The following is a 14,090-nucleotide window of genomic DNA, read 5'->3' on the forward strand; positions in this document are numbered from 1 at the left end:
AGAGTCGGACACGACTGCAGTGACTTAGCAGCAGCAGCAGCAGCAGAAGTATGGAGCAGGCTCTCAAGTAAGAGGGACAGGATTGTAACTTCCCATAGCTTAGCTTGCTTCACCAAGGGACCCAGAGTGAAGGTATGTGGCCAGCTTTGGTCATTCAGCCTGGTAGGGGATCCACTAAAGAATCTGATGGAATCTGGTGAGAAGCATGGATCCTTACACCATGAAAAGCCCAGAGACACACTTTGCAATTTGGGGGCTTGGGGCTGCAAAACCAGTTCTCATGTCCCTAGATCTCTGAAGACTTGAGGTTAAAATCTCTTGTTCTGTTTTAAAAATTGACCTCAAGACTCTTCTGGGTGACCCTACCTTAGATCTTGTTTTGGGACCAAACAATTGGAATGAACACAGATAGAATTAGGGGCTGGCATACTCTGTGGCTCAGCTGGTAAAGAATCTGCCTGAAATGCGGGAGACCTGGATTAGATCCCTGGATTGGGAAGATTTCCTGGAGAAGGGAAAGACTAGCCACTCCAGTATTCTGGTCTGGAGAATTCCATGGACTACATAGTCCAAGAGTCAGACGCCACTGAGTGACTTTCACTTTCACTTTCACACTCTCTTGCAGGGCTTCCCAGGTGGCTCAGTGGTAAAGAATCTGCCTGCCCCTGCAGGAGATGCAAGAAATGTGGGTTCGATCACTAGGTGGAAAAGATCCGCTGGGAGAGGGCATGGCAACCCACTCCAGTATTGTTGCCTGGAGAATCTCATGGACAGAGGAGCCTGGCAGACTAGAGTCCATGGGGTCACAAAGAGTCAGATATGACTGAAGCGATTGAGCATGCACACGCACGTAGTCTGCTGCTGCTGCTGCTAAGTCGCTTCAGTCGTGTCTGACTCTGTGTGACCCCATAGACGGAAGCACACCAGGCTCCCCCGTCCCTGGGATTCTCCAGGCAAGAACACCGGAGTGGGTTGCCATTTCCTTCTCCAATGCATAGAAGTGAAAAGTGAAAGTGAAGTCACTCAGTCATGCCCGACTCTTTGCGACCCCATGGACTGCAGCCCTCTAGGCTCCTCCATCCATGGGATTTTCCAGGCAAGAGTACTGGAGTGGGGTGCCATTGCCTTCTCTGTGCACATAGTCTACTGCAAGATAATTCCTTGTTACTGTGAGGGTGATTTTTATGGCAAACAATAAATACCCTATATTGGTTGCTCTTTTCTCACTCTCTCAGAGTATCCTTCCTGCCTTTCTGCTCAAAGCCAATGTGGAATCTTTCTTTGAGATCTTCAACTGTCATTACCTCCCAGAAATATTCTTTGAGTCTTTAGGGAGAACTGAAGCGACCTTTCTCAGTGCTCCATAGTATTACACAGTCAGCCCCCCATACCTAAACCTATGGGTTCTGCATCTGCAGATAAGGAAGGTCATCTGCACTACATCATTTTATATAAGAGACTTGAGCACCTATGGATTTTTAAAATCAGCAATGGGAAAGAGGGGGCCCTGGAACCAAGCCCCCAAGGATACCAAGGAACTGGACGCATGTATCTGTCATCACTTCATGTTGCCTAGTGATTTCCTGCACCACACTGTGAGCCCTCCTGTCAGCTTTCCTGTCTGACTCATGCCCATATCCCAGTGCTTAGCCTGTGCTGGTGTCTGGAAGATGCCCCCTCACTGTGGGCTTCCTTAGCCCCTACTGCCCATGTGTCTGTCTGAAGGTTGATCTCCCGCCCCTTGCCCAGCTTCTGCTGGGACCTCAATGTGTGAGTGTCAGAAATCCATTGGAATGAGCTGGTGCCTGGCTAATCTGAGCCTATTGTAAACTTTGTGCAATTCAGATATAGGAAATGAATAGGATTAAGAAGACCGGCAGCGTGCAGCCACTCCAAGGCTGGTTACCAGTGACAGTGGGGCGGCATGTCAGCACCTGCTGCGCTCCAGGGATTGTCAGAATGCAAGCAATAGAGTCTCTGCAGTAAAGCAGCTGTCACTCCTAGGGCCAGGCACATTCATGGCTAAATCCGTAATGTAGAAGGATATCTGGCAGAAGGCTTAAAGAAGGAAGGTTATCTCAGGCCCTACGGCCAGCCTTGGCCTTGGCCCAAAACTGCCCAAGCATAGAAAATGACAATTCTATAGTGTTTTCTCTCTTTTCATTTCTCTTGGGTCAGAACGCAATTTGTGTGGGAGCTGGGGACAAGCCTATGAACGAGTACCGGTCCGTTGTATACTATCAAGTCAAACAGCCACGGTGGATGGAAACAGTCAAGGTAATAATAATAATAATAACAACGATGATAATAATTGCAAACATGAATCTAAGAAACCTCCCTAAGGCCTGAAACAATGCCCCATCCTGTGTCTGGTGCTGTGTCAGGCACTGGAAAAAGTGGCCCAGTGCGTGAGGGCCTTAGTTCTCTTGCCCACCCTTCACTGGTCAGGACCTGGTTGCCTTGGAATTGTCAGATGGTCTCATAGACTGTGCACCAGCCATCAAGTTGTGTCCTTCTATTCATCAGTGAGGAGTGATGGAGCTTGGGAGCAAATGTGAAGCTATAAAAAGCTATTTAATGCCTGGAAGATCCCCTCTTGAGAGGGTACCTCAGATGGAAATGGCATTAACCACAAATATTTGCATTACCAGATTGTCAGGCTATAGCAGAAGGGAACAGTTTGTGTTAGAAATAGAGTATGGAATTAATTTAGTGAACAGTGAAGCTTGATCAAGCTTCCGATATCTCTGTCTTGTGATTAACAGCAGTTTTTCTCACCCTGTTCTCTGAACCCAAACTGAAGACGCGGTCCGGCTCCCCTTGTGGAGGGAGCTGTTCAAGCCTCAGTGGCTCTTGCCTCGTTGCCGGCATCCCCGTGTTCCCAGTGGGTCTCCCTGCACTCATTCTCTTCAAATGACCTACCCATCTCTGGGGTCAGAGACCTATTAGACCAGGCTGCTTTCTCTCTGTGCTCTCTTGCACCCCAGTTACATCTCCTTGTGAGCCCTCATCACGTCGTGATAATTCTGTATTGCCCCGTGTGGGCTGCGGGCTCTTTGGATGCAAGCACGCTATCTAATGTCAGCCTGGCCAGTGCCTCACATAATGGTAATGATGATTCAACGTGCAGTGAAAGAATTCCCAGGTGACCCTCAGTTCTTTTGCTCTGAGATGCATAAGCAAGTGATTTTTTGGGGGCTCAAATTTCATTCTCTGGAGCGCTGAACACCTGAGTGGATTTCCCATAGGTTGCTAAGCCTGAAATGCACCATATAGAGATTGCTGTGGAGCTTTGGTAGGTGGGGTAGTCCAGACCCAGGCCGAAAGCACCTCCATCAAGGATACAGCAAAGACCACTCACTAGACAGTGAGACTGGGTGACCAAGGGATGACGGTCTTGGCCCAGTGTCCTTGGAGGAATAAGCATCTGAACCCGTGTCTAACCAAAGATGGGAATGAGCCCTGCTGCTGCTGCTGCTAAGTCGCTTCAGTCGTGTCTGACTCTGTGCGACCCCATAGATGGCAGCCCACCAGGCTCCCCCGTCCCTGGGATTCTCCAGGCAAGAACACTGGACTGGGTTGCCATTTCCTTCTCCAATGCATGAAAGTGAAAAGTGAAAGTGAAGTCGCTCAGTCATGTCCGACTCCTAGCGACCCCATGGACTGCAGCCTACCAGGCTCCTCTGTCCATGGGATTCTCCAGGCAAGAGTACTGGAGTGGGGTGCCATTGCCTTCTCCGGGAATGAGCCCTAGGATGTCTCAAATATGATCAGATTCAAACATTTTTATTCATTTACATAAATGACAGTCTTCCAGCAAGCCCCCTAATGAGCACTGTTAATTTGCTAAGCCCTGCTGCAATTGCCTGAGCTCCTGGAGTGTGTAAGGAAATGTGCATCCTGCAGTTTGCAGTGCATCAAATCCTGCGCTAAAGTTATGTGACTTTTATATCAATTTGGGGAAATTCATTTTCCTCACTATAATTTACGGATCCCTTTTCATTGGCTGGGAATGCAATTTGCCAAATGGATTACATTTGGTACTTTATTTTCTCTTCATTGCTAGTTCTTATGTAATTTATTTACAGCTCATCAGGCTTGATGAATGGGTGATGTATCAGCACACAGCACTCTCAGCTAAATGGTCAGGCTGCCTTTTTTGGGGGGCAGGCAGGGTGCAGTGGGGAGGGCCACTTAACTAATGGTCTCCTGAGCTCTGGTTTCTGCCTGCTGAGGTGGCCGTCCCTATTGAAGACATGCAGAGGATCCACCTGCGATTCATGTTTCGACATCGGTCATCCCTGGAATGTGAGTACTAAATGGCATCTCTGCGGCCCTAAAAGGAGTGGGGTGGGATCACTCCTTTTGGTAGTGGGTGAGTGGCCCAGGTATCGTTTTCTTTCCTAACCTCAAAGATGCCATTTTTAGCTAAAGACAAAGGAGAAAAGAACTTTGCCATGTCCTATGTGAAGCTGATGAAGGAAGATGGGACCACTCTGCACGATGGATGCCACGACTTGGTTGTCCTAAAGGTACCATGTCTCTGTGCTGCGCTCAGCTGTGTTCGACTCTTTGTGACCCCGTGAACTGTAGCCCGCCAGGTTCCTCTGTCCATGGGGTTTTTCAGGCAAGAATATTGGAGTGGGTCATCATTTCCTCTTCCAGGGGATACTCCCCACCCAGGGACCAAACCAGTGTCTCCTGCATCTCCTGCATCACAGCGGATTCTTTACTTGCTGAGCCATCAGGGAAGCCCGTGAGCTGAGATTAACTCTGCAGCGAGGAGCATGTAGGAAGTGAGGGGGATATGGCAGGATTGCTTGGTAAATGAGAGCAGGGACCCCCAGTGACACGCATCAGGGCTCTCCAGTTGTGAGACCTGGTAGAGTCTGGACTTCTCTGGGCCTGCATGTCCTCATCTGTGAGCCCTCAGTGAGTGAGTGTCAGAATCACGAGTTATTCCCCATAAACGTGACGGTGAGGGACGCACGGGACTCAGTAAGTGGGAGGCCGTCACACACAGAGTGGGCTTCGATGCTGTGAGACGCCTGTGGGATGTGCAGAAGACCAGCAAGAAATGTTTGAGAGACTCACCACTATAGTGAACGGAAAAACATATTAGCCTTTAGGGTTCTGAGCCTGCTGTTGATTAACCTGGAGTCATCTCATGTGTCCTCCTGAGACGTGTTTGCTTTTTCACATGGTGATGGTCGTATTTATGACCATAAGATGACCCATGCAGAAGGGCCGTGTAGAAGAATGTGGCTGTCGGCTGTGTTCTTCCTGCATTGTGAGACTTGCACTGTTCTCGAGAAGCAGGGTGTGTCTTCCTGATCGTACATGCATCCCCACAACCCTGCGCATGACAGTGGCATGCCTCTGCTGGCACCTGGCTGTAGGAAGGGAGGCAGAGGCTGTGGCTGGGGAACAGGCAAGGCTAAGTGGTCAGCACAAAGATCACACTCTTGCCTTGACCTTCTCAGCCTTGGAGGCTGGGGTTGCCCTTTTTCTCTGGTCTGGACAGCAAAGACAGCCTCATCAAATCTTCATCACACGATACCCTTCTCTGAGTCCCTGACTTTTCCAGAATACTCCTTTTTTTCTTCTGTGCATCCTCTGTTTTCTCATTTATGATGCGTCCAGGTAGTTCTTGGCTTAAAAGCCATTCTTCCTCAATAGATTTACAGTTCCATTTGCAGTCAGTTCTCAGTTTAGTCACCTTGCTTAAGCCTCAGTCTCCTCATCTGTAAGCTGGAGATGATGACAGTAATCACTGCTGTGACGCGTAAGTGATGTTCACAGAAGCATCATGAGCATTTCGTGCAGCCTCCAGTGCAGACTCGGGGCTCAGTGCCCGTTACCTGCTGCAGTGCCTGTCTCTGGTCATTCACGTCAGCACGCCGAGGGAATGATATGTCTGTCATTGCCCTAAGTGTTCTGTACCCATTATGCCACCTAGTCCACTCAAACTTTCTAGAATTTGCTATGAAGCATAGGCAATATGCTTCATAATCAGTTTAATCAAGAGAAAAATGAGACACAGAGAGACAGAGGAGTATATTCACAATAACACAGGCTTGTGGACAGGGTCTAAATCCCTTCACTTTCAGAATCCACTGCCTTTCCCTCTTTAATCTGATTCCTTATCCCGCTGGTGGGCTTGTTCGTGTTAAGATCTTATGAAAGCTAGAATGAACTAAAATATGCTATTTGGGAATCTTCAGTTCCCTCTGTGCCATTAATGAAGTCTATAGAGCCTTGAAATACATGAATGTTCAACCCCTTTCCCATTAGTGTAACCTTGGCGTCTCACCTGCTTTGTGGGAAAATAGTCCTACCTTGCCAGCTGACGCGCATCGCTCCTCTGATAGCGTTCTCGCTGTTTCTGACTCTCCCGCCTACAGCGTGCAGCCCGGCCTTGCAAACTCCGTAGCACTGGGTGTGTACCTTCGGCTGGAGAGTAACTAGGGTGTTGTTTCCAGGGAGACAGCAAGAAAATGGAGGATGCCAGCTCTTACCTGACTCTTCCGTCTTACCGCCACCACGTGGAGAACAAGGGGGCCACCTTGAGTCGAAGCTCCAGCAGTGTTGGGGGGCTCTCTGTCAGCTCCCGGGATGTCTTCTGCATCTCTACACTAGTGTGCTCCACAAAGCTCACCCAGAATGGTACTGGAACCATTGAGAGCTCTGCGTGTGTGTGTGTATGTGTGTGTGTGTTTGTCTGTGTGTGTGTGTGTGTGTGTGTGTAGGCAGGCCCGGGGAGGTCCTGATGTGGACAGTTTAGGCCAGTAAATAGTCATTCTGCTTGTCTGGACTCTATTTTAGTGGGCCTGCTTGGTTTGCTTAAGTGGCGTGTGAAACCACAACTGCTACAGGAGAATTTAGAAAAATTGAAGATTGTTGATGGAGAAGAAGTGGTAAAGGTAAGTGGGACTTCATTTTGCCTGTTTTCATCCACCAGGGACAGACCTTTACGTCATGAGTGGCTTCGGGGAAGAGATAAAGTGTTCAGGGAGACAGGACAGATTTTCTTCTGACAATGGGAGACAGTGTCCCAAGTTGTCATTAGAAGCTTTTATTGATAAAGCTGGGGGATGATGTGGTTCAGTGACGCTGAATGCTGAGCTGGAGAAAAGCAGGGCTGTCCTCAGTCTCTGGAAATAGATCAACATTGGTATAGATCCCAGCTCGAACACTAGCCAACTTCATGTGGTAGTATTACCAATATGACGCATTTGGCAGAGTTGTAATGAGCTTTCAAGATGAAAAATATTTAAAAATTACTCAGCAAATCTCTTACACATAATGTACAATAATTGAACTAAAGCATATGAAACATACAAGGTTAAACAAGGAGTAAATATTTACTTTTGTTGTTATAAGTTGCTATAGTAGTGTGATCTCTCAGTATTATCAACATGTTGCTATTAGAAATAAAAAGTATTCTTGTTTCCACTTCTTTGAGAATGTTATATATTAAACATCAGAAAAGGGAAGACATCAATGCTCACATTTTAAGTGAAACAAGCAGAAAACAATGCAGATGTCAGATGTTTTGTTGTGTCCACATGGTGGTGGAGAATATACTGTCTGAAGTACAAATCTAATTAAAGCAACCCTCTCTCCAGCATTATGAATTGGGAAAAGTGTTTCCTGGTGATCTTGTTTCTGTCAGGAACTCAGTACAGCTGGAAACTCTGAGACTTTATGTAGTAGCTCTGTGTTTTGACTGTAGGAAATATTGACACATGTCTTAGGGGGAGGGTAGCTATCAAGTTTCAGTTAATTGCCCATTGAAGGAGAAGCAAGGGTCGAATTTCAAGATCAATGCTTTAATTGTGCACCATTGACCCACCTACCCAGTTCAGCAGCGGCAGAGAAATTCTCCTCCAGACATTCTTTTACAAGGTCTGTCACCTTTCAGATCAGATCAGATCAGTCGCTCAGTCGTGTCCGACTCTGAGACCCCATGAATCGCAGCATGCCAGGCCTCCCTGTCCCTCACCAACTCCCGGAGTACACTCAGACTCACGTCCATTGAGTCAGTGATGAGGCATGAGGTGGCCAAAGGACTGGAGTTTCAGCTTTAGCATCATTCCTTCCAAAGAAATCCCAGGGCTGATCTCCTTCAGAATGGACTGGTTGGATCTCCTTGCAGTCCAAGGGACTCTCAAGAGTCTTCTACAACAACACAGTTCAAAAACATCAATTCTTCGGCACTCAGCCTTCTTCACAGTCCAACTCTCACATCCATACATGACCACAGGAAAAACCATAGCCTTGACTAGACGAACCTTTGTTGGCAAAGTAATGTCTCTGCTTTTGAATATGCTATCTAGGTTGGTCATAACTTTCCTTCCAAGGAGTAAGCATCTTTTAATTTCATGGCTGCAGTCACCATCTGCAGTGATTTTGGAGCCCAGAAAAATAAAGTCTGACACTGTTTCCACTGTTTCCCCATCTATTTCCCATGAAGTGATGGGACCAGATGCCATGATCTTCGTTTTCTGAATGCTGAGCTTTAAGCCAACTTTTTCACTCTCCACTTTCACTTTCATCAAGAGGCTTTTGAGTTCCTCTTCACTTTCTGCCATAAGGGTGGTATCATCTGCATATCTGAGGTTATTGATATTTCTCCCGGCAATCTTGATTCCAGCTTGTGTTTCTTCCACTCCAGCATTTCTCATGATGTACTCTGCATATAAGTTAAATAAACAGGGTGACAATATACAGCCTTGACGAACTCCTTTTCCTATTTGGAACCAGTCTGTTGTTCCATGTCCAGTTCTAACTGTTGCTTCCTGACCTGCATACAAATTTCTCAAGAGGCAGATCAGGTGGTCTGGTATTCCCATCTCTTTCAGAATTTTCCACAGTTTATTGTGATCCACACAGTCAAAGGCTTTGACATAGTCAATAAAGCAGAAATAGATATTTTTCTGGAAATCTCTTCCTTTTTCCATGATCCAGCGGATGTTGGCAATTTGATCTCTGGTTCCTCTGCCTTTTCTAAAACCAGCTTGAACATCAGAAAGTTCACAGTTCACATATTGCTGAAGCCTTTAGGCAGCTGGAAAAGTCATCTCAAAGGGTATTCTGTTGTCTTCCTTTGCATTCTATTTTTCTTTTTATCAAAAAATTGTTATTGACATATACTCTACATATATTAAGACAACAGAGCACTTATCTTAAAAGTACAGTTCAGTGTATTTCTACACATGTACATAACTGCAGAGGAACCAGAGATCAAATTGCCACCATCTGCTGGATCATAGAAAAAGCAAGAGTATTCCAGAAAAACTACTTCTACTATTTCTGCTTCATTGACTACGCTAAAACCTTTGACTGTGTGGATCACAACAAACTGTGGAAAATTCAAACTATGGAAAAGAGATGGGAATATCAGACCATCTTGCCTGCCTCCTGAGAAACCTGTATGCAGGTCAAGAAGCAGCAGTTGGAACTGGACATGGAAGAGTAGACTGGTTCAAAATCGGGAAAGAAGCACGTCAAGGCTGTACATTGTCACCCTGCTTATTTAACTTATATATAGAGTACATCATGCGAAATGTCTGGCTGGATGAAGCACAAGCTGGAATCAAGATTGCCAGGAGAAATATCAATAACCTCAGATATGCAGATGACACCACCCTTATGGCAGAAAGTGAAGAACAAAAGAGCCTCTTGATGAAAGTGAAACAGGAGAGTGAAAAAGCTGGCTTTAAACTCAACATTCAAAAAACGAAGATCATAGCATCTGGTCCCATCATTTCATGGCAAATGGATGGGGAAACAGTGGAAACAGTGACAGACTTTATTTTTTGGGACTCCAAAATCACTGCAGATGGCGACTGTAGCCATGAAATTAAAAGACGCTTGCTCCTTGGAAGAAAAGTTATGACCAACCTAGACAGCATATTAAAAAGCAGAGACATTACTTTGCCAACAAAGGTCCATCTAGTCAAAGCTATGGTTTTTCCAGTGGTCATGTATGGATGTGAGAGTTGGACTATAAAGAAAGCTGAGCACCAAAGAATTGATGCTTTTGAACTGTGGTGTTGGAAGTCTTGAGAGTCCCTTGGACTGTAAGGAGATCCAACCACTCAATCCTAAAGGGAATCAATCCTGACTGTTCATTAGAAGGAGTGATGCTGAAGCTGAAGCTACAATACTTTCACGTGATGTGAAGAATTGAATCATTAGAAAACATTCTGATGCTGGGAAAGATTGAAAGCAGGAAGAGAAGGGGACGACAGGACGAGATGGTTGGATGTCATCACTGACTCAATTGCCATGAGTTTGAACAAGCTCTGGGCAACAGTGAAGGACAGGGAAGCCTGGCGTGCTGAGTCCACAGGGTCGCAACGTATCCAACACGACTGAGCGACTGAATAGCAACAACAACACAACTGTGTACGCACCACCTAGATCAGCATACAGTCCATTTGTATCACTGCAGTAGATTCTCCCTTACCCCTTCTTAGTCGGTAACCCATTCAAGGGTAACCAGTAAGCTACCAAGCTTACCACCATCATCATAGATGGGTTTTTGCCTGTTACTGAATTTCATAAAAATAGAGTGATAATAAACATACATTTTGTGTCTTGACTTACCTTACTCTGTACAATGCTCACAAGGGTTATAGTCATCTTTCTACATAGAAGTAGTTTGCTCACTTTTGTTGCTGTGGCATGTTCTGTAATACCAAAGTACCGCCCTGTATTTATCTACTTTGCTGAAGACGGACAACTGGCTTGCTCCAGTTTCTGGCTCTTGTGAGGAGCGCACCTGGCCCTCCTGACATGGCACATGGTGTGTGCCTTCATTCTCTCGGATAGACACAGAGGGGTGGGACTTGTGTATCACCGGAACCTTATGAGACCTCTGTTATCTTGCCCAGTTTCTCCAGGACACTCTGGATGCACTCTTCAACATCATGATGGAGCATTCTCAAAGTGATGCGTATGACATCCTCGTCTTTGATGCTTTGGTAAGAGAGAGCGCCAGTGTTTTGTGACATTAGGCATTAACAGTGTCTCACTGTGAGAACACGGAGAACTTAAGGCCCACGTGGACTTTTCCAGGAATTTTTTTGGAGGCATTGTAACATTCAGCGACCAGGCCAATAAAGGAGTTCCTGTTTGCCTTGTTAGTTTTGAGTTGATTTGAAAGCATGGGCAGAGGGATTAAAATGGGAGTGTTCAGATGTTGATGGTGGTTTGGCCCTGGTTGAAAGTACATGAAGCTGAATATCATGAATATTCGCTTGGGCTGTCCATGAATTCTGGGAGTGAATCCTTGGTCAGGTTGTAAAGCACCCCAAATGTTTCCTAACTCTTTTACTTTCTTCCTCCTCATTGTCTCCAATTTAGCAGTCAGTACACTCCTCTGCCTATCTGGACCATCTTTCAGTGGGCGGTACACCATTCAGATCTGTCTTCTTCCCGTCTTTTGAAATGGTCTGTGCCTCCTCTTGGGCTTCCCTGGTGGCTCAGAGGTTAAAGCATCTGCCTGCAATGCAGGAGACCTGGGTTCAGTCCCTGGGTCAGGAAGATCTTGCTGTTCCAGCTCACATCTTTTCAGTGTCATATCAAAATAAACAGAAGAAATATCCACATTAAGATGTCAGTGACCAACAAAGTATGAATGTGTCAACCCTTTGTGTCAGTGACATTTACATTTTTAAAGCACTAACTTGGAGACAAATGTGACTTAGTCCGTTGCTTCCCAAGAGGGCTGCCTATAAAGCTAGCCTTGAGGAGAAATGTTTCCTGAAGAACTCTCACTTGAGAACTCAGGGGAGTGCTGAACCTTGCCCAACTCTCCTGGAGATTTACAGTGCACAGAAGCATGTAGAAGGCTCTGATAAGTCCTGCAATAAAGAAGGTAGTCTAAGGTTCATAACCTGAGGTTTCTCAAACTTGACTGGCTGTGAAACCCTTTTATCTTAGGAAACCCTTCATGAAACACTTTTTGGAAGAGATGTTACCATAATGTAAAGGACTAAAGATACGTTAGTGAACTAATTCCTGGGCAAAAGACTTTGATAGGGATTTAGTTGTACTGTGTAACTATGACTTCCTGTCCTGGGTCTGCCCCCAAACACTGACTCCTTGCCTCTTTCTGAAGATCTACATAATAGGTCTCATTGCTGACCGGAAGTTCCAGCATTTCAACACTGTCCTGGAGGCTTACATCCAACAGCATTTCAGTGCTACCCTAGCTTACAAGTAAGTAACTGCGAACCCTCTGCTTGTCCTGCCAGGGTGCCGAGGGCACAAGAAGCTTGAGTAGTTTCTTTTTGTCACCACACTGTGTGAGTTCTATATTTCCTGACAAAACCCCATCTGGCCTGTGTTATTTGGATTAAATAAAAATACGCAAATTCAGAGGTTAGTATAAATATTTTATGGTGACAGAAGTACATGGCAGTGTCTGCTCATTCATTCATTCAGTTAGTCAGCTATCATTTATTGAACAACTATTTGTGATAGTCAAGGCTGGAGAAAAGAAGGTGTATGTGACAAGTGGCTCAGTATTGCTTATGTATAGAGGGCTGAGGGCTAGAGGTCAGAGATGATGCTGGAAAAGGTGAAGGAGCCTGGAAAAGCAGGCCACGTAGTTCGAAGTCTACCCTGCTGGTAATAAAGAAACAAAATTCCCAAACAAAGGAGCTCTATGATATTAAAAGAACATTTTCTGTGGGAAGAAAAAACTGAGAAGAACATCATGACCACCACCATCCGCACTCACAACTTCACTGTGGCTGGTTTTCCCAGTGAAAAGATTTTTTTTCTTTGCTGGCTTTTTGTGGGCAGGAAATACTTATTCATTCCCTGTATTAAATGTATATTTTTAAGCAGAGTTATTTTTATGATGTAAATGAGTGAGTGAGCTTGGCTGTACTACCACCTTTAACCTTTGATTGAATGCCTTGTAATTTACTAAGCAAACTAATTACCATGCTGTGGGTTGAAAAGAGATGTATTTTGAAAATATAATCCCTTATTCAGGAAATTGATGACGGTGCTGAAGACTTACTTGGACACCTCCAGCAGAGGAGAGCAATGTGAACCAATCCTAAGAACACTGAAAGCTTTGGAATATGTATTCAAGTTCATTGTTCGGTCGAGGACATTATTTTCACAGTGAGTACTTGTTCTGTAAGATTGATTGATTAGCTCTGCAATTCCTCTGGGACACAACAGTATTTGTGCCATTGGAGAAACTCTTTCACAAAATTACAGCCAGCCATTGACTAAAAACAACTTAAAAATCCAACTTAGAGATTTATGAATAGGTGATAATTATTCCAAGTTCATTTGGAGAGGAAAAAAAAAAAAAAAGAAATCATGTGTTGAAGAGTTATGTTTCCTCCAGTGAATATGATTTGTGATATGAGGCTCTTCTGCATTTCACCTAACATTCTTCATTTGATCTGAGATATGATGAAAGCTTTCCAGGAATCTATATTCCATGGGGATAGGAAAGCAGAACTCAGAAAATCTGACATTTATTTGGCTCTAGAAGGATGTGCATGAAGATGAGCTGTTATTTGCAGTTGCCCTGCCTATCTGTGAAATCCTAGTGGCCAAAAAGGGAGCTGACATGTTAGAGCACCTAAGAGATTTGATATGTGATGGTCAGTACCACAGAGGTTAGCTGCATTTTTTAAAGACTTTAGAGATGGAGTCATGCCAAAGCAACCTGAAAAATAACAATTTATATTCATACTAGCTACAAGGCGAATTTAGGCAGGGGTTGGTTGTGTGTATGACCGAGTTGGCTGTGTGTTACAGGAAATAAGAAGTAGCATATGGGAAACGTACTGTCTGGATTCTTACCAAGCTGACTCAGGGGGAAGCAGAGTTTTGTTTTATTTAGCACATTTGAAAATCTCGGGGTAGTTGGCCGTAGGTATGGCTGGATCCAGATGCTTGGTGCCATTCAACGAGTCTCTGTCTCTCTAGATCTTGGCTCTGCTTCTTTTGTTGGTCGCCTTTTGAGGCAAGTTGTCCAATGTGGAAGCTACCAGAACCTCAGATTCATATTCTACTAGCTTAAGCAATTCTAGGTTCCCTGTTGTTAT

The 14,090-nt window shown here is 45.2% G+C and overlaps 1 protein-coding gene across 1 annotated transcript in view; it reads left to right on the forward strand.

Moving 5' to 3' along the window:
- Positions 1-14,090, forward strand: part of DOCK2 (dedicator of cytokinesis 2) — a 460,175-nt gene that overhangs the window by 71,171 nt on the left and 374,914 nt on the right. The window contains exons 15-22 of the mRNA XM_070357390.1: positions 2,179-2,277; positions 4,236-4,308; positions 4,429-4,532; positions 6,483-6,666; positions 6,826-6,923; positions 10,902-10,991; positions 12,131-12,231; positions 13,015-13,149. Coding sequence (XP_070213491.1) covers positions 2,179-2,277; positions 4,236-4,308; positions 4,429-4,532; positions 6,483-6,666; positions 6,826-6,923; positions 10,902-10,991; positions 12,131-12,231; positions 13,015-13,149 — 884 coding nt within the window. The remainder of the gene's footprint in view (positions 1-2,178; positions 2,278-4,235; positions 4,309-4,428; positions 4,533-6,482; positions 6,667-6,825; positions 6,924-10,901; positions 10,992-12,130; positions 12,232-13,014; positions 13,150-14,090) is intronic.

The sequence above is a fragment of the Bos mutus genome, chromosome 20 (genome assembly GCF_027580195.1).
Source record: "Bos mutus isolate GX-2022 chromosome 20, NWIPB_WYAK_1.1, whole genome shotgun sequence".
NCBI lineage: Eukaryota > Metazoa > Chordata > Mammalia > Artiodactyla > Bovidae > Bos > Bos mutus.